At 46.4% G+C, this 19,076-nt stretch overlaps 1 protein-coding gene across 1 annotated transcript in view; it reads left to right on the forward strand.

Annotated features, from left to right (window-relative positions):
• Window positions 1-19,076, forward strand: part of LOC128377823 (NACHT, LRR and PYD domains-containing protein 12-like) — a 419,396-nt gene that overhangs the window by 360,961 nt on the left and 39,359 nt on the right. Inside the window, exons 5-7 of the mRNA XM_053337597.1 lie at window positions 4,303-4,476; window positions 5,191-5,364; window positions 5,445-5,491. Of these exons, the coding sequence (XP_053193572.1) occupies window positions 4,303-4,476; window positions 5,191-5,364; window positions 5,445-5,491 (395 nt within the window). The remainder of the gene's footprint in view (window positions 1-4,302; window positions 4,477-5,190; window positions 5,365-5,444; window positions 5,492-19,076) is intronic.

The following is a 19,076-nucleotide window of genomic DNA, read 5'->3' on the forward strand; positions in this document are numbered from 1 at the left end:
GACAGAGTCTCAAGGTGCAGCCGGGGGATGAGAGAGTCCAGTTTGGGGACCTCAGAATCACCTCTCTGCTTTCTGTGGTTGATGTTGTTCTGTTGGACTCTACATGTGAAGACCTCCAACAGGCTCTGGGACGGTTTGCAGCTGAATGTGAAGCGGTCAAGATGAGAGTCAGCACCTCCAGATCTGAGGCCATGGTACTCTGATGGAAAAAGGTGGACTGCCCTGAGGTTGGGGGGGGGGGTGGATTGACAGGTGGATGGGTGCAGTATCAGCAGTGATGACCGTCCTGGTGAAGAAAGAGTTGAGCGTGAAGGTGAAGCTCTCAGTTTAGCAGGCAGTCTACGTCCCAACCCTCACCTGTGCTCACCAGCTTTGGGTAGTGACCCAAACAATGAGATGCTGGATCCAAGCAGAGAGAGTCTGGGCTCAGCCTTAGAGATAGGGTCAGGAGTTCAGACTTCAGGGCTTCACAGCTGAGGTGGTTTGGACTCCTGGTCAGGATCCTCCTGGACGCCCCTCTTTAGAGGAGTTCCAGGGACGTCAAACTGGGAGGAGACCCAGAAAACACACTTATATATCCGTTCTGGCCTGGTTGGGTGTCTGTGGAGGTACTGAGCAGCAGTTCTTTGGTGTTAACTACATGCTTTTTTCACTTCTATATTCATATCAGGATGCAGCAGCAGAGAGCAGACTCTCCTGAACCCAGCTATGTCTCCATGAAGAGTGACTGGTCTATGGAGCTTCTTCCTCTGTATAAAGTTGGACAACCTGCTGATGGAAGGTGAGAATTTAAAAGTGGTTGGTTGGCTGTTTGGACTGAATAAACCTCTTGTGTTATGTTGGGTGGAGCAGGTGAACCAGACACAAACACCACAGACAGGTTAAATGGAAACAGCTTTAATGCTCAGAAACCAACAGACAGGCTTACAGACCCTAAAGGGAAAGCAGTTCAAATAAGCTTGAAACTAACAGGAACAGGTAACAAGAGGAACAGGAACCGACAGGAACAGCATCGCAATCTAGTGTCTAGAATGGGCAGCAGAGACTCAGTGAAGCTGGGCAGCAGAGACTCAGTGAAGCTGGGCAGCAGAGACTCATTGAAGCTGGGCAGCAGAGACTCAGTGAAGCTGGGCAGCAGTTCTTTGGTGTTAACTACATGCTTTTATCACTTCTTTATTCATATCAGGATGCAGCAGCAGAGAGCAGACTCTCCTGAACTCAGCTGTGTGTCCATGAAAAGTGACCGGTCTATGGAGCTTCTTCCTCCTGTGTTTAAAGATGGACAACCTGCTTATGGAATGTAAGAATTTAACATCCAGTAATCACAGCAGCATTTACATCTGTGAAAACACATAAAGCACCAGGGCCAGTCTTTAAAAAGATGTTTGAATCACCTTGTAGCTGCTCTAACAGAGTCTGTACAGAGTAAAAGTTGATTGATGCTGTGTTCATCCATCTGAAGGTGAACTGGGATGTTTATAGTTCAATCTTTAGTTATTTAATTTAAAAGTGGACATTCTGCTGATGGAAGGTAAGAATATGACATCCAGTAATCAGAGCAGCATTTACAGGATTTCATTTAGTCATCATGACAGAACATCTTTAGTAAGCTGAGTGCAGATTTGAGTCATTAAATGTCCTTAAACGTGATGTTTTCTCCACAGAGTTCAGCAGCAGAGCTCAGAGGTTCCCAGTGATCAGTCTGCACAGCAGCATCAAACACAGCTGGACTCCATATTTATGGTGTGTACATGTACAAACACACCTTTTACTATTAACTCCATCAACCACAGATGAAATAGTAAAGTAGCATTCAGGTCCTAACAGTGTCCGTGCTGCTCTGTTTAGACCAGCAGGCCTTCAGACTGACACATGAATCACATGTTGTGTTCTACCAGTTTAAATGAAATGTTCACTTTATCTTTCTGTTCCAGCTGCTGGAGGAGAACATCGTCACTTTTGTGAAGAAGGAGCTGAAGAGAGTCCAGAGGAGTCTGAGTTCAGATGACCCAGAATGCTTAGAGAGTCAGAGTGAGGATGAGGAGGTGTTGGACCGTGAGGAGGAAGAGCAGAGGAGGAGCAGCAGAGAGGCATTTCTGAAGATCACGCTGCACTTCCTGAGGAGAATGAAGCAGGAGGAGCTGGCTGAGCGTCTGCAGAGTAAGAGGATTTTAACAGATTTAACATGATGGAGAGGAAATGGAGGCAACATGGGAGAGGTATATATTTCAAACTCTGCTGTAAATATGTGTGTAATATGCACACATCTGCATCAGATCAGAGGCTGTTTGTCCTCCACTGATGAGCTGAATAAAACTGATGGAGGAGGAAAAACTACACAGACACACTTACATGTTCAGATTTCTAGACGTTCTGTAGGATCCACTCACTGAGTTAATTTGTTGTTTGTTCATTCAGGAACTCGTGCTGCAAAGTGTCGACGTAAACTCAAGTCTAACCTGCAGAAGAAGTTCCAGTGTCTGTTTGAGGGGATCGCTAAAGCGGGAAACCCAAACCTTCTGAATCAGATCTACACACCACTCTACATCACAGAGGGAGGGACTGCAGAGGTCAATGATGAACATGAGATCAGACAGATTGAAACAGCATCCAGGAAACCAGACAGACCAGAAACAACAATCAGACAAGAAGACATCTTTAAAGCCTCACCTGGAAGAGATGAACCAATCAGAACAGTGATGACAAAGGGAGTGGCTGGTATTGGGAAAACAGTCTTAACACAGAAGTTCACTTTGGACTGGGCTGAAGACAAAGCCAACCAGGACATACACTTCACATTTCCATTCACTTTCAGACAGCTGAATGTGCTGAAAGACAAAAAGTACAGCTTGGTGGAACTTGTTCATCACTTCTTTACTGAAACCAAAGAAGCAGGAATCTGCAGGTTTGAAGAGTTCCAGGTTGTGTTCATCTTTGACGGTCTGGATGAGTGTCGACTTCCTCTGGACTTCCACAACACTGAGATCCTGACTGATGTTACAGAGTCCACCTCAGTGGATGTGCTGCTGACAAACCTCATCAGGGGGAAACTGCTTCCCTCTGCTCGCCTCTGGATAACCACACGACCTGCAGCAGCCAATCAGATCCCTCCTGAGTGTGTCGGCATGGTGACAGAGGTCAGAGGGTTCACTGACTCACAGAAGGAGGAGTACTTCAGGAAGAGATTCAGAGATGAGGAGCAGGCCAGAACCATCATCTCCCACATCAAGACATCACGAAGCCTCCACATCATGTGCCACATCCCAGTCTTCTGCTGGATCACTGCTACAGTTCTGGAGGATGTGTTGAAAAGCAGAGAGAGAGGAGAGCTGCCCAAGACCCTGACTGAGATGTACATCCACTTCCTGGTGATTCAGTCCAAACTGAAGAACATCAAGTATGATGGAGGAGCTGAGACAGATCCACACTGGAGTCCAGAGAGCAGGAAGATGATTGAGTCTCTGGGAAAACTGGCTTTTGAGCAGCTGCAGAAAGGCAACCTGATCTTCTATGAATCAGACCTGACAGAGTGTGGCATCGATATCAGAGCAGCCTCAATGTGCTCAGGAGTGTTCACACAGGTCTTTAAAGAGGAGAGAGGGCTGTACCAGGACAAGGTGTTCTGCTTCGTCCATCTGAGCCTTCAGGAGTTTCTGGCTGCTCTTCATGTCCATCTGACATTCATTAACTCTGGAGTCAATCTGCTGGCTGAAGAACAAACAACATCACAGGGGTCTAAAGTGTTTAAAGACAAATCAACACGTTTCTACCAGAGTGCTGTGGACGAGGCCTTAAAGAGTCCAAATGGACACCTGGACTTGTTCCTCCGTTTCCTCCTGGGTCTTTCACTGCAGACCAATCAGACTCTCCTACGAGGTCTGCTGACACAGACAGGAAGCAGCTCACAGACCAATCAGGAAACAGTTGAGTACATCAAGAAGAAGATCAGTGCGAATGTGTCTGCAGAGAGAAGCATCAATCTGTTCCACTGTCTGAATGAACTGAATGATCGTTCTCTAGTGGAGGAGATCCAACAGTCCCTGAGATCAGGAAGTCTCTCCACAGATAAACTGTCTCCTGCTCAGTGGTCAGCTCTGGTTTTCATCTTACTGTCATCAGAAGAAGATCTGGACGTGTTTGACCTGAAGAAATACTCTGCTTCAGAGGAGGCTCTTCTGAGGCTGCTGCCAGTGGTCAAAGCCTCCAACAAAGCTCTGTAGGTGCACACAGAACTATCCAGATTAATCTTTGCTCAATTAATATTTACAATAGTTTTCTTTTGTTCTGCTGATTCTTCTCCAGGTTGAGTGACTGTTACCTCTCAGAGAGAAGCTGTGCAGCTCTGTCCTCAGTTCTCAGCTGCCAGTCCTCTAGTCTGAGAGATCTGGACCTGAGTAACAACGACCTGCAGGATTCAGGAGTGAAGCAGCTTTCTGCTGGACTGATGAGTCCACACTGCGGACTGGAAACTCTCAGGTCATTTTTCATGATCATGTATATAAAGTAATATTTTGTTTTCCCCAGTTTCTAGTTTACATGAAGAGTTCTTACACTAAAAACATTTTCATGCAAAAGTCCTCCCATTCTGTACTAAAGTTAAATGAGCAAACACACCAAAAGAAAAAGAAAAAGATGTTTTCTATCGTTTATTTACATGTCATGTCTTCTTTATATAAAGTCACTGAGGCTGAAACAAGGAACCAGCCTGTTTGACAATGTGAAGATTAGAAAGTCCAGATATTTGTGTTCAGATGTAAATTACAGATACTTTGTTACTTCCCTCCTCTGTGTAATATCAAGTATACACTAAGTACAATTCCTTTCTCACCAACATGTGATTCAGAATGTGTTTCTATCATTTAATCTGTAATGAAGACTCAATGTGCATACAGTAAGCATCATTACATTTCTATTAAATCTTCTTAGTGTCTTTAGAAATGTTGTCAAACAAAATTTAACTTTAAAGACATTTCTTCTGCCAAAGTAAAAACTGAATGGCATTAGATTAAACTCTGAGCTTCAGTAATTCAGCCTCCAGCAGCAACAGGTGGTAATCCTAACCCTCTCCTACTAACCTAAACATACAGCAGGGGGCGCTGAGTGTGAACATAAAGGCCTGAAGGACAAACTCCTGTTTATTGAGTTGAGAATGTTTTTAAGCTCATTAGATGAACTGTTGTGTGTGTTCAGTCTGTCAGGATGTCTGATCACAGAGGAAGGCTGTGCTTCTCTGGCCTCAGCTCTGAGCTGCAACCCCTCCCATCTGAGAGAGCTGGACCTGAGCTATAATCATCCAGGAGACTCAGGAGAGAAGCTTCTGTCTGCTGGACTGGAGGATCCACACTGGAGACTGGAAACTCTCAGGTATGGACAGACAGATGGACACTCTCAGGTACGGACAGACAGGTGCATGAAGCTGATTGTGTCTTTGTCTCTTCCTCCAGGATGGACCATGGTGGACCGCAGAGACTGAAACCTGGTGTGAGGAAGTGTGAGTGTGTTTTCAGTTTGATTCATGAGAACTTTGATAAAAACTGGATGAAATGTGTAAAAGAAGTGAAAAAAGTTCAAAATGATGGAAAATGTGTTTAGTCAGAAATGGGCGTGGCCTAAACTGACATTTATCTTGAACCAATGAATCCATGAAACAGAAATGTCCTCTTGTTGGAATAAGGAGTCAGTTTATCAACAGATGATAAACTGCAGCTGTATTGTGTCTCGTTCTCTCCATCAGATGCCTGTGAACTGGAACTGGATCCAAACACAGTGAACAAAAAAGTCAAACTGTCTGACAACAACAGGAAGGTGACATATGTGCAGTATCAGTCATATCCTGATCATCCAGACAGATTTGATTACTATCCTCAGTTGCTGAGTAGAAATGTTCTGACTGGTCGCTGTTACTGGGAGGTCGAGTGGAGAAGAAGCATTTATATATCAGTGAGTTACAGAAGAATCAGCAGGAGAGGAGGCAGTGATGAATGTGAGTTTGGATATAATGATCAGTCCTGGAGTCTGATCTGCTCTGATGATGGTTACTCTGTCTGTCACAATAAGATAGAAACATCCATCTCCTCCTCCTCCTCCTCCTCCTCCTCCTCCTCCTCTGTCTCTAATAGAGTAGCAGTTTATGTGGACTGTCCTGCTGGCACTCTGGCCTTCTACAGAGTCTCCTCTGACACACTGATCCACCTCCACACCTTCAACACCACATTCACTGAACCTCTGTATGCTGGGTTTGGGCTCTACTGGTCTGGGTCAGTCTCTCTGTGTCCTCTGTAGGAGGGAGAGTCTCTCTGGTTCCTCTGTAGGAGGGAGAGTCTCTCTGGTTCCTCTGTAGGAGGCAGAGTCTCTCTGTGTCCTCTGTAGGAGGGAGAGTCTCTCTGTGTCCTCTGTAGGAGGGAGAGTCTCTCTGTGTCCTCTGTAGGAGGGAGAGTCTCTCTGGTTCCTCTGTAGGAGGGAGAGTCTATCTGGTTCTCCTGTAGGAGGTAGAGTCTCTCTGCCTCCTCTGTAGGAGGGAGAGTCTCTCCTGTGGACAGAAACTCTGCTGACTCAAGATCAGCTGCTGAAATCAAACATCACACACACTCTGCACTGTGAAGCAGATCTGTCTCAGACTCAAACACTCAGTTATTTTTCCTTCTACATGATTCATTGATTAGTCTCAGTTGACTCTGCTGTTGTTACTGTCAGGATCCAATGATTATTTTACTGTAACACAATTAATTCATCAGTGTATAAAACTATTTATTTCCTCACATTTACACCAATGATAATAAAATCCCAACGTCCTCAAATGTCCTGATTAGCAGTGTCGTAGCTTGTTGCTAAAATGAGTCAAATTCATATAAATAAACATTATTAAATATAAATAAACATTATTAAACAGGTTTTGTTCCTGCTCCACTTTTATCTGAGATCAGCTGATTGATTTGGCCAAGAAGCCATCTGGTTCCTACACTGATTAATGTGTAATGTGCTTTTTTGACCACTAGGTGGCACACAGAGGTGTTTATGAACGAGGACAGCAGGTCAAAGTTCAGCAGAGTGAAGTTTAATGTCGTCTCCATATGAGGAGGCAGGAGGTTAAAGTTGAACCATCAGAAATAAATCAAACTTTAATGGAGTCTCTTGTTTCCTGCTGGAGCTCCACAGGGTCCAAACACGCTTCCTTCAATTACAGGTTACCATAGCAACAAGAGCGACGCCTCCGCTAGCTAACGTTAAACAGCCTGATGAACAGCTGACGAGACTCTTCTGTCATCTACTATTTTTGTACATTACAACATATTACATATTAATGACATATTTTAAAGATATTAAACCATAAATGTTGAGAATTTTATACCCTGAAAAAGAATATCTGACATCCTGAGAATGAAACTGTAGAACTTTTTTTTGATTTTGTCCCCGAATGTAAAAGTGGAATAATGTCAGTAAGATGTTTAACTGGTTTCATTTCATTTAACGAAACATGAAAAGATGTTCGCTACTGTTCCAGTGTTGTGAGATCATCTAAAGATCAGTCTTTAATAAAGTGAATTAATGAACCCAGCATGATAACTGTCCTGTTATTAACTATTGATATTATTATTACTATAACTATTATTAACTATGCTAACATTAGCCACACAGATGCTAATGACGCCGCACCGATCCGCCTGTCGATCTCACGCTCCATCCTTCCCTCACTCGTGAACAAGACCACGAGGTACTTGAACTCCTCCACTTGGGGCAGGATCTCATCCCCGACCTGGAGAGTGCACTCCGCCCTTTTCCGGTTGAGGACCATGGACTCGGATTTGGAGGTGCTGATTCTCATCCCGGCAGCTTCACACTCGGCTGCGAACCGATCCAGTGAGAGTTGGAGGTCACGGTCTGATGAAGCCAACAGGACCACATCATCTGCAAAAAGCGGTGACCCGATCCTGAGGTCACCAAATCGGACCCCCTCCACACTCTGGCTGCGCCTAAAAATCCTGTCCATAAAAATTATGAACAGGATCGGTGACAAGTGGCAACCCTGGCGGAGTCCAACCCTCACTGGAAACAAGTCCCACTTATTACCGGCAATGCGGACCAAGCTCTGACACCGGTCATACAGGGAACAGACGGCCCTTATCAGGGAGTCCGATACCCCGTATTCCCAGAGAACCCCCCACAGGATTCTCCGAGGGACACGGTCGAATGCCTTCTCCAAGTCCACAAAACACATGTGGACTGGTTGGGCAAACTCCTGCACCCTCAAGGATCCTGCAGAGGGTGTAGAGCTGGTCCACGGCCTGGACGAAAAACCACACTGCTCCTCCTGAATCCGAGGTTCGACTATCCGAAGGACCCTCCTCTCCAGCACCCCCGAATAGACCTTACCAGGGAGGCTGAGGAGTGTGATTCACCTGTAATTGGAACACACCCTCTGGTCCCCCTTCTTAAAAAGAGGGACCACCACCCCAGTCTGCCCATCCAGAGGCACTGCCCCCGATGTCCACGCGATGCTGCAGAGTCGTGTCAACCATGACAGCCCCACAACAGCCAGGGCCTTGAGGAACTCGGGGCGGATCTCATCCAGCCCCGGGGCCCTGCCACCGAGGAGCTTTTTGACCACCTCGGCAACCTCAGCCCCAGAGATAGGAGAGCCCACACCCGAGTCCCCCGGCCCTGCTTCCATACCAGCAGGCGTGTCGGTGGGATTGAGGAGGTCTTCGAAGTATTCCTTCCACCGATCCACAACGTCCTGAGTCGAGGTCAGCAGCCCCCCCCCCCCCCAATACACAGTGTTGACGGTGCACTGCTTCCCCCTCCTGAGACGCCGGATGGTGGTCCAGAATCTCTTCGAAGCCGTCCGGAAGTCTTTTTCCATGGGCTTGCCGAACTTTTTGCCTCAGCGACCGCCCTAGCTGCGCTCCGCTTGGTCTGCCGGTACCTGTCTGCTGCCTCCGGAGTCCTACAGGCCAAAAAAGCCCTATAGGACTCCTTCTTCAGCTTGACGGCATCCCTCACCGGCAGTGTCCACCAGTGGGTTCGGGGATTGCCGGCCCGACAGGCATCGACCACCTTACAGCCACAGCTCTGGTTGGCCACCTTAACAATGGAAGCACGGAACATGGCCCACTCGGACGCAATGTCCCCCACCTCCCCCGGTACGTGGTCGAAGCTCTCCCGGACGTGGGAGTTGAAACTCTCTCTGACAGGAGACTCTGCCAAACGTTCTCAGCAGACCCTCACAATACGTTTGGGTCTGCCAGATCTGACCTGCATCCTCCCCCACCATCGGAGCCAACTCACCACTAGGTGGTGATCAGTTGACAGCTCCGCCCCTCTCTTCAGCCGAGTGTCCAAGACATGCTGCTGCAAGTCCGACGACACGACTACAAAGTCAATCATGGAACTGCGGCCTAGGGTGTCCTGGTGCCAAGTGCACATATGGACACTCTTATGCTTGAACATGGTGTTCGTTACGGACAACCTGTGACGAGCACAGAAGTCCAATAACAGAACACCGCTTGTGTTCAGATCGGGGGGGCCGTTCCTCCCAATCACACCAGGTCTCACTGTCGCTACCAACGTGAGCGTTAAAGTCCCCCAGCAGAACGAGGGAATCCCCAGAGGGAGACTCTCCAGCACCCCCTCCAAGGAGTCCAAGAAGGGTGGATACTCTGAGCTGCTGCTTGGACCATAGGCACAAACAACAGAATCCGTCCCCCCACCCGAAGGCGGAGGGAGGCTACCCTCTCGTCTACCGGGGTAAACTCCAACATACAGGCACCAAGCCGGGGGGCAATAAGTATTGCCCGGCGCCTCTCACCAGTGGCAACTCCAGAGTGGACGAGAGTCCAACCCCTCTCGAGGAGACTGGTTCCAGAGCCCTTGCTGTGCGTCGAGGTGAGGCCGACTATATCTAGCCGGAACTTCTCAACCTCACGCACCAGCTCAGGCTCCTTCCCCACCAGAGAGGTGACGCTCCACGTCCCTAGAGCTAGCTTCTGCAGCCGAGGGTCGGACCGCCAAGGTCCCCGCCTTCGGCTGCCGCCCAGCTCACACTGCACCCGACCCCTTTGGCCCCTCCCACTGGTGGTGGGTTTGTGGGAGTGGGGTCCCATGTCCCTTATTCGGGCCCATGGGCGAAGACCCGGCCACCAGGCGCTCGCCCCCGAGCCCCACCCCCAGGCCTGGCTCCGGGGGGGGTGCTCGGTGACCCGCGTCCGGGCAAGGGACACGAAAAACCATCCGTCGTAATCATCATTGGGGTTCCCCCCGACAACTGAGCTCCTGTTTCTATCGTCTTTAACAATCACATTTAGGTCCTTGAAGCTACTTTAAAGAGAATTTAACCCTCCTGTTGTCCTCGAGTCAAGGAAGGAAGGGAGGAAGGAAGGGAAGAAGGAAGGAAGGAAGGAGGGTTAAGGAAGGTTTAGCTTTAAGCAGGTTTGCAGCAGACTGTTCCTCATCATGAGACAGAGAAGATGGAAGACACAATAAAACATAAAGAAAGAGATAATAATAAAATAACCAACACGTACACATGAGGATATTTCACCTTCTATAATCTGATCAAACTATGATCATTAGAATAATAATAGCACTAGATTAGAAAGACACAGTCACATTTTACTCCTCCACAAATTCCAGAAATGAGCCTCAAATCTGTTCACAAGTTATATTTCACTTATATTTCCTCTTTACTAGAAATATAAGTTTTCTCATAGAAGATGCTGCAGTACTTTTACTGTAATACTGCATACTACATCACTATAATACTGCAGTACTTTTACTGTAATACTGCATACTACATCACTATAATACTGCAGTACTTTTACTGTAATACTGCATACTACATCACTATAATACTGCATACTACATCACTCATAATACTGTAGTACTTTTACTGTAATACTGCATACTACATCACTCATAATACTGCAGTACTTTTACTGTAATACTGCATACTACATCAGTCATAATACTGCAGTACTTTTACTGTAATACTGCATACTACATCACTATAATACTGCATACTACATCACTATAATACTGTAGTACTTTTACTGTAATACTGCATACTACATCACTCATAATACTGCAGTACTTTTACTGTAATACTGCATACTACATCAGTCATAATACTGCAGTACTTTTACTGTAATACTGCATACTACATCACTATAATACTGCAGTACTTTTACTGTAATACTGCATACTACATCACTCATAATACTGCAGTACTTTTACTGTAATACTGCATACTACATCACTATAATACTGCAGTACTTTTACTGTAATACTGCATACTACATCACTATAATACTGCAGTACTTTTACTGTAATACTGCATACTACATCACTATAATACTGCAGTAACTCTTCAACCTGACTTTGCTCGTCTATGACAAGTTTATGTTCAGCTTCAAGAAGACAAAGTAAAGTATCAGAGTACTTCTTCCTGTACCGTTAGTAGTAATAATATGAAGCCTGCTGAACTCATTTCCAGGATTTAGAAACTAGTTGAACTGTTGTAGCTTTTAGATTCAACATCCTCACAGACAGAAGTGTGTTTTTATCTCTACTGCACCTGTTTTTATTATCTCTGCTTATTTCCTGGTTCATACTTTAACCTTTGGACTTTTTACTGTGGCGCAGATATTTTCTCCGTGTGAAGCTCGGGTAAGTGACAGTTTTCAGTTATTTGACAGTAAAAAGTGTAAAGAGCAGAAAGTGAAGCTGCTGTTAGTGTTGAGAGGAGCTCAGCTCAGTTAACAGCTGACTCTGATTAGTCCAGGACTGAGTGTGAATCAACTTTGATCCAGAACAAACTCAGACAGACTTTTTCTCTCAGTCCGCCATTTTGTCAGTTTGGTCTTTCTATAATAATATTATAAATACTCAGTTGTGTACTATATAGTAGTCTATATACTGTATACTATGGAGTAGTCTATACTACAGAGTATACAGGGAGCAGATGTTAAATGTATCATCATGTTAATGGAGGTTTTCCTCTGACAGCTTGAACTTCATTTATTGTTCAGAGAGAAAAAGACAGGTGAGAAATGATGTTGGATTAGATTCCTGTCCAGTGAAATAGTGTGGTGTTACACAGGTACAGATGTCATTACTCTGATGTCATTAGATTAGTAGAGAATGAACAGAGTCAGAGAGCAGCAGCAGGGTAACAAGGTGGAGGAGAGAGGGAGTCATGTGACTCATTTCACTTCTGAGGAAACTCTGAATAAAGTCAGTCTGCTGCTTCAGCTTTACTGTCATCACACAATCCAGGACTGTACAGTGAAATGCAGCTGAGACACAAACACATTTCATTAGAATGAGAGAAGTGATATAAAGCAGTTAGAGTCAGTTTGTGAGGTCCAGCTGCTGCAGTGTGATCCAACAGTCCTGCAGTAAATCCTCCTTCATCAAGCTTTAATGTTCACTTTGTGTTCATTCAGCTTGTTGCTCACTTTGGAGGCTGCACTTTGTGCTGCTGTTGAATGATATTGTTCTACTGAGAGCTGTTTCTCATATTTAGTCCATTTCTATCAATGAGGGTGGACTAAATAATAGAAACAGCTGATGTTCAAAGCATCAGAGAACAGTAGAGAGAACAGTAGAGAGTCAGTGATGCAGGAACCTGACGCTGTTCACCTGTTCCACCTCAGCTCCTTTCATGTAGACACACTCATGTGTCTTCACCTCCCGTCTCCTAAAATCTATCAGCTGATTGGTTTTGCTGATGTTGAGTAGCAGCCTGTCAGATGTTTGTCTCCTGGCTGTTTGTGTGGATGATGGTGGTGTGGTCCCTCCTCCAGCTGTCAGTAGAAGCACATTTGATGTTTGTAGACTTTGACAGTGAAGTGATGATGAAGTGACAGCAGCCTCACATCAGATGGACTGATGAAGGAGAATCAGCAGCATCTTCTCTCTCTGTGTTTCCTCCACAGCTGAAGCTCCAAAGTCTCTGTGACTGGATGTGAACTGAGCAGCTGAACATCTTCCATGTTGTAGTGAGTGAGTGCAGCTCTCCCAGCAGCTGTTTCTCTGCTATGGATCAGTGTGAGGACAGAGAGGAGGGAGTCCCTCCCTCTAAAAGCTCTCTGTGTGGGGAACATGACAGCCTGACCAAAGCTCAGAGGTGAGATGAGGATCTCTAACTGTCCATCACTGTTCTCCACTCACATCACTCCACCATCATTATTCACACTCACTGTCACATCTGACACTCAACTACTGAATAATAAGTCACAATAAGTCAGAATGAACTACTAACTTTGTGAGTTAACAAAGAGCTCAACCACTGATTAGTCAACTAATCAACTAAGATGAGACAGCATCTTTCATCAGATGACATTTTGATGAACAGGAGAACGTTTCTCATCCACTGTCTTCTTACTGATTTTCATTCTGCTTCTAAAACTTCAGCTGCTGACAGTTTGCTCAAAATTCATCTTTTTAATCTCTTTGATTTGTTGTTTGTTTGTATCAGGATGCAGCAGCAGAGAGCAGACTCTCCTGAACCCAGCTGTGTGTCCATGAAGAGTGACCGATCTAAGGGTGGTCTTGTTCAGTTTAAAGATGGACAACCTGCTGATGGAAGGTAAGAATTTAAAAATGGTTGCCCCCCCACTTCTGGGAGGTGTTGTGGGTGTTTGAGTTTGGGGTACCAGGGTCTCTGCTGCGAGCCATTGGGTCCCTATACAACCGCTGTGAGAGCTGTGTTCACATTCTCTGCAGTAAGTCAGAACTGCTCTCAGTGGGTGTTGGGCTCCATCAGGGCTGTCCCTGGTCTCTGATCCTGTTTGTGATCTTCATGGACAGAGTGTCAACGTGCAGCCTGGGGGAGGAGAGAGTCCAGTTTGGGGACCTCAGAATCTCCTCTCTGCTGTTTACGGTTGATGTTGTTCTGTTGGACTCTACAGGTGAAGTCCTCCAACAGGCTCTGTAATGGCTTTACAGCTGAATGTGAAGTGGTCAGAATTAGAGTCAGCACCTCTAAATCTGAGGCCATGGTGCTCTGCTGGAACTAGGTGGACTGCCCCCTCAGGGTTGGGGGGAGGGGGGAGGTTGCTGCCCCAAGTGGAGGAGTTTAAGTATTTGGGGGTCTTGTTCACAGTGAGGGTAAGATGGAGCGTGAGATTGACAGGTGGATGGGTGCAGCATCAGGTGGATGGGTGCAGCATCAGGTGGATGGGTGCAGCATCAGGTGGATGGGTGCAGCATCAGATGGATGGGTGTTGCAAGAGCTGAGCCTGAAGGTGAAGCTCTCAGTTTAGCAGTCAGTCTACGTCCCAACCCTCACCTCTGCTCACCAGCTTTGGGTAGTGACCCAAACAATGAGATGCTGGATCCAAGCAGAGAGTGTCTGGGCTCAGCCTTAGAGATCGGGTCAGGAGTTCAGACATCCGGGGGAGGCTAGGGGTAGAGCTGCTGCTCCTTCACATGGAAAGGAGCCAACTGAGGTGGTTTGGGCTCCTGGGCAGGTTCCTCCTGGACTCCCACATTTAGAGGAGTTCCAGGCACGTCCAACTGGGACGAGACCCAGAAAACGCTGGAGGGATTATATATCCCTTCTGGCCTGGTTGAGTGTCTGTGGAGGCACTGAGCAGCAGTTCTTTGGTGTTAACTACATGCTTTTTTCACTTCTTTATTCATATCAGGATGCAGCAGCAGAGAGCAGACTCACCTGAACCCAGCTGTGTGTCCATGAAGAGTGACTGGTCTAAGGGTGGTCTCGTTAAGTTTAAAGATGGACAACCTACTGATGGAAGGTAAGGATTTAAAAATCATTACAACCGCTGTGAGAGCTGTGTTCACATTCTCTGCAGTAAGTCAGACCTGGTCTCAGTGGGTGTTGGGCTCCATCAGGGCTGTCCCTGGTCTCTGATCCTGTTTGTGATCTTCATGGACAGAGTCTCAAGGTGCAGCCAGGGAGAGGAGAGAGTCCAGTTTGGGAACCTCAGAATCTCCTCTCTGCTGTTTACGGTTGATGTTGTTCTGTTGGACTCTACAGCTGAAGTCCTCCAACAGGCTCTGGGACGGTTTGCAGCTGAGTGAAGTGGTCAGGATTAGAGTCAGCACCTCCAAATCTGAGGCCATGGTGCTCTGCAGGAACTAGGTGGACTGCCCCCTCAGGGTTGGGGGAGGGGGGAGGGTGCTGCCCCAAGTGGAGGAGTTTAAGTATGTGGGGGTCTTGTTCACAGTGAGGGTAAGATGGAGCGTGAGATTGACAGGTTGATGGGTGCAGCATCAGGTGGATGGATGCTGCATCAGGTGGATGGGTGCAGCATCAGGTGGATGGGTGCAGCTGAGCCTGAAGGTGAAGCTCTCAGTTCAGCAGTCAGTCTACGTCCCAACCCTCACCTATGCTCACCAGCTTTGGGTAATGACCCAAAAAATGAGATGCTGGATCCAAGCAGAGAGTGTCTGGGCTCAGCCTTAGAGATCGGGTCAGGAGTTCAGACATCCGGGGGAGGCTAGGAGTAGAGCTCCTGCTCCTTCACATGGAAAGGAGCCAGCTGAGGTGGTTTGGGGTCCTGGTCAGGATCCTCCTGGACTCCCCCCTTTAGAGGAGTTCCAGGCACATCCAACTGGGAGGAGACCCAGAAAACGCTGGAGGGATTATATATCCCTTCTGGTCTGGTTGAGTATCTGTGGAGGCACTGAGTAGCAGTTGTTTGGTGTTAACTACATGATTTTTTCACTTCTTTATTCATATCAGGATGCAGCAGCAGAGAGCAGACTCTCCTGAACCCAGCTGTGTGTCCATGAAGAGTGACCAGTCTAAGGGTGGTCTCGTTAAGTTTAAAGATGGACAACCTGCTGATGGAAAGTAAGAATTTAAAAATGGTTGGTTGGTTGGCTGTTTGGGCTGAATAAACCTCCTGTGTTATGTGGGGCAGAGCAGGTGAACCAGGCACAAACACCACAGACAGGTTAAATGGAAACAGCTTCAATGCTCAGAAACCAACAGACAGGCTTACAGACCATAAAGGGAAAGCAGTTCAAATAAGGTTGAAACCAGCAGGAACAGGTAACAAGAGGAACAGGAACAGACAGGAACAACATCACAATCTAGTGTCTAGAATGAAAGAAAATGAGTGAGAGCAGTATATGTAGTGAGGAGCTGATGAGGGAATTACACAGTGGCAGCAGGTGAGCAGGTGGGTTTGAAACTGAAGGCAGGGACAGAAACAGACAGGACAACACAAACAGAGCTTAAACAGGAATCATGACAATCACCCCTCAAGGGACAGCTCCCAAATGTCCCTCCAGGCTGGTCAGGAGGGAGAAAACAAAGAGGAAAAAGAAGGCAGGACAGATGAACAGGACCACTCTGGAGGCTGAAAGAGCTGCTCAGGACAGAAACTTTGGAGACCAAGGTGTCAACAAAACCACGTAGAAAGGAGACCAAGAGACATGAGCTGGCTGGGTGTCTGTGGAGACAGCAGAGACTCAGTGAAGCTGGGCAGCAGAGACTCAGTGAAGCTGGGCAGCAGTTCTTTGGTGTTAACTACATGCTTTTTTTACTTCTTTATTCATATCAGGATGCAGCAGCAGAGAGCAGACTCTCCTGAACCCAGCTGTGTGTCCATGAAGAGTGACGACTCTATGGATCATCCTCCTCTTAAGTTTAAAGATGGACAACCTGCTGATGGAAGGTAAGGATTTAAAAATGATTACAACCGCTGTGGGAGCTGTGTTCACATTCTCTGCAGTAAGTCAGACCTGGTCTCAGTGGGTGTTGGGCTCCATCAGGGCTGTCCCTGGTCTCTGATCCTGTTTGTGGTCTTCATGGACAGAGTCTCATGGTGCAGCCAGGGAGAGGAGAGAGTCCAGTTTGGGAACCTCAGAATCTCCTCTCTGCTGTTTACGGTTGATGTTGTTCTGTTGGACTCTACAGGTGAAGTCCTCCAACAGGCTCTGGGACGGTTTGCAGCTGAGTGAAGTGGTCAGGATTAGAGTCAGCACCTCCAAATCTGAGGCCATGGTGCTCTGCAGGAACTAGGTGGACTGCCCCCTCAGGGTTGGGGGAGGGGGGAGGGTGCTGCCCCAAGTGGAGGAGTTTAAGTATGTGGGGGTCTTGTTCACAGTGAGAGTAAGATGGAGCGTGAGATTGACAGGTGGATGGGTGCAGCATCAGGTGGATGGGTGCAGCATCAGGTGGATGGGTGCTGCATCAGGTGGATGGGTGCAGCATCACAACCTGCTGATGAAAGATAATAATTTAACATCCAGTAATCAGAGCATCTGTGAAAACACATAAAAGACAAGGCCAGTCTTTAAAAATATGGAACTAAATGACTTGCAATATGTCCGTGATTCACACAATGTGCCCATCAATCTAAACTATTGGTTTAAATTTAACCATTTTCTGAGAGGATGTGTGTATATGTGTGTCATGTTTGACTTCCCATCTGCCTCCAAGCTGTGATTGGACAGCTGATTATTGTTCAGTGTAACAGGAACATCTTCATCTCAGAAAGACTCATCTTCCTCTCTCACAGAGCTTCTGACTCAGTGTTGGCAGGTGTTTGCTGCCCTCTGCAGGACAACACTGACATGTAACACCTCTGTGGCTTGATTTTCTTCTCTTTCACTTTATTTAATCCACCTGATCCCAACTCCATTGTAAAACAAGAAGGAAGAAATTAAGAAAAAGGGATTTTTCCTTTTTTCTCTCATAGATCAGGAGAACAATATGATCAATGATCCCATTCACATCAGAAAATGATTGAAAGTTGTTATCAGGATCTGTCTGGATGAGCTGGGAAATGGACAGAAGATTATTAAAAGAAGATACTAAACATTTGATGGATGACAGCGTTACACAATAAGAGGAAGCTGAAGCCACAACATCTGTGAAAACACATAAAGCACCAGGGCCAGTCTTTAAAAAGATGGTTGGATCACCTTGTAGCTGCTCTAACAGAGTCTGTACAGAGTAAAAGTTGCTTGATGCTGTGTTCATCCATCTGAAGGTGAACTGGGATGTTTATATTTCCATCTTTAGTTATTGAGGTTAACACAGATTGTTACTGAGCCATAGAACTGCTGTGGAACATCCTCACTTCCTTCTTCTTCTGTTGACTCATGACCAAGTCACTGCCATCCTCTTTTCATCACTGCAGCAATATGAACTCATCAGTCACTGTGTTCTGAAACATCTCTATTTAATCTGACATTTAAACTGATGATTAATCCTTCATTTCTTTGGTTTTAACTTCATGCTTTTGTCTGTTTTATTAGTATCAGGATGCAGCAGCAGAGAGCAGACTCTCCTGAACCCAGCTGTGTGTCCATGAAGAGTGACCGGTCTATGGGTCCTCCTGTGTTTAAAGATGGACAACCTGCTGATGGAACGTAAGAATATGACATCCAGTAATCAGAGCAGCATTTACAGGAGTTAATTGAGTCATCATGACAGAACATCTTTAATAAGCTGAGTGCAGATTTGAGTCGTTAAATGTCCTTAAACGTGAAGTTTTCTCCACAGAGTTCAGCAGCAGAGCTCAGAGGTTCCCAGTGATCAGTCTGCACAGCAGCATCAAACACAGCTGGACTCCATATTTATGGTGTGTACATGTACAAACACACCTTTTACTATTAACTCCATCAACCACAGATGAAATAGTAAAGTAGCATTCAGGTCCTAACAGTGTCCATGCTGCTTTGTTTAGACCAGCAGGCCTTCAGACTGACACATGAATCACATGTTGTGTTCCACCAGTTTAAATGAAATGTTCACTTTATCTTTCTGTTCCAGCTGCTGGAGGAGAACATCGTCACTTTTGTGAAGAACGAGCTGAAGAGAGTCCAGAGGGGTCTGAGTCCAGATGACCCAGAATGCTTAGAGAGTCAGAGTGAGGATGAGGAGGTGTTGGACGGTGAGGAGGAAGAGCAGAGGAGGAGCAGCAGAGAGGCATTTCTGAAGATCACAGTGCACTTCCTGAGGAGAATGAAGCAGGAGGAGCTGGCTGAGCGTCTGCAGAGCAGTAAGAGGATTTTAACAGATTTAACATGATGGAGAGGAAATGGAGGCAACATGGGAGAGGTTTATATTTCAAACTCTGCTGTAAATATGCTGCACA

This window comes from Scomber japonicus, chromosome 2 (assembly GCF_027409825.1).
Source record: "Scomber japonicus isolate fScoJap1 chromosome 2, fScoJap1.pri, whole genome shotgun sequence".
In the NCBI taxonomy this organism is placed as follows: Eukaryota; Metazoa; Chordata; class Actinopteri; order Scombriformes; family Scombridae; genus Scomber; species Scomber japonicus.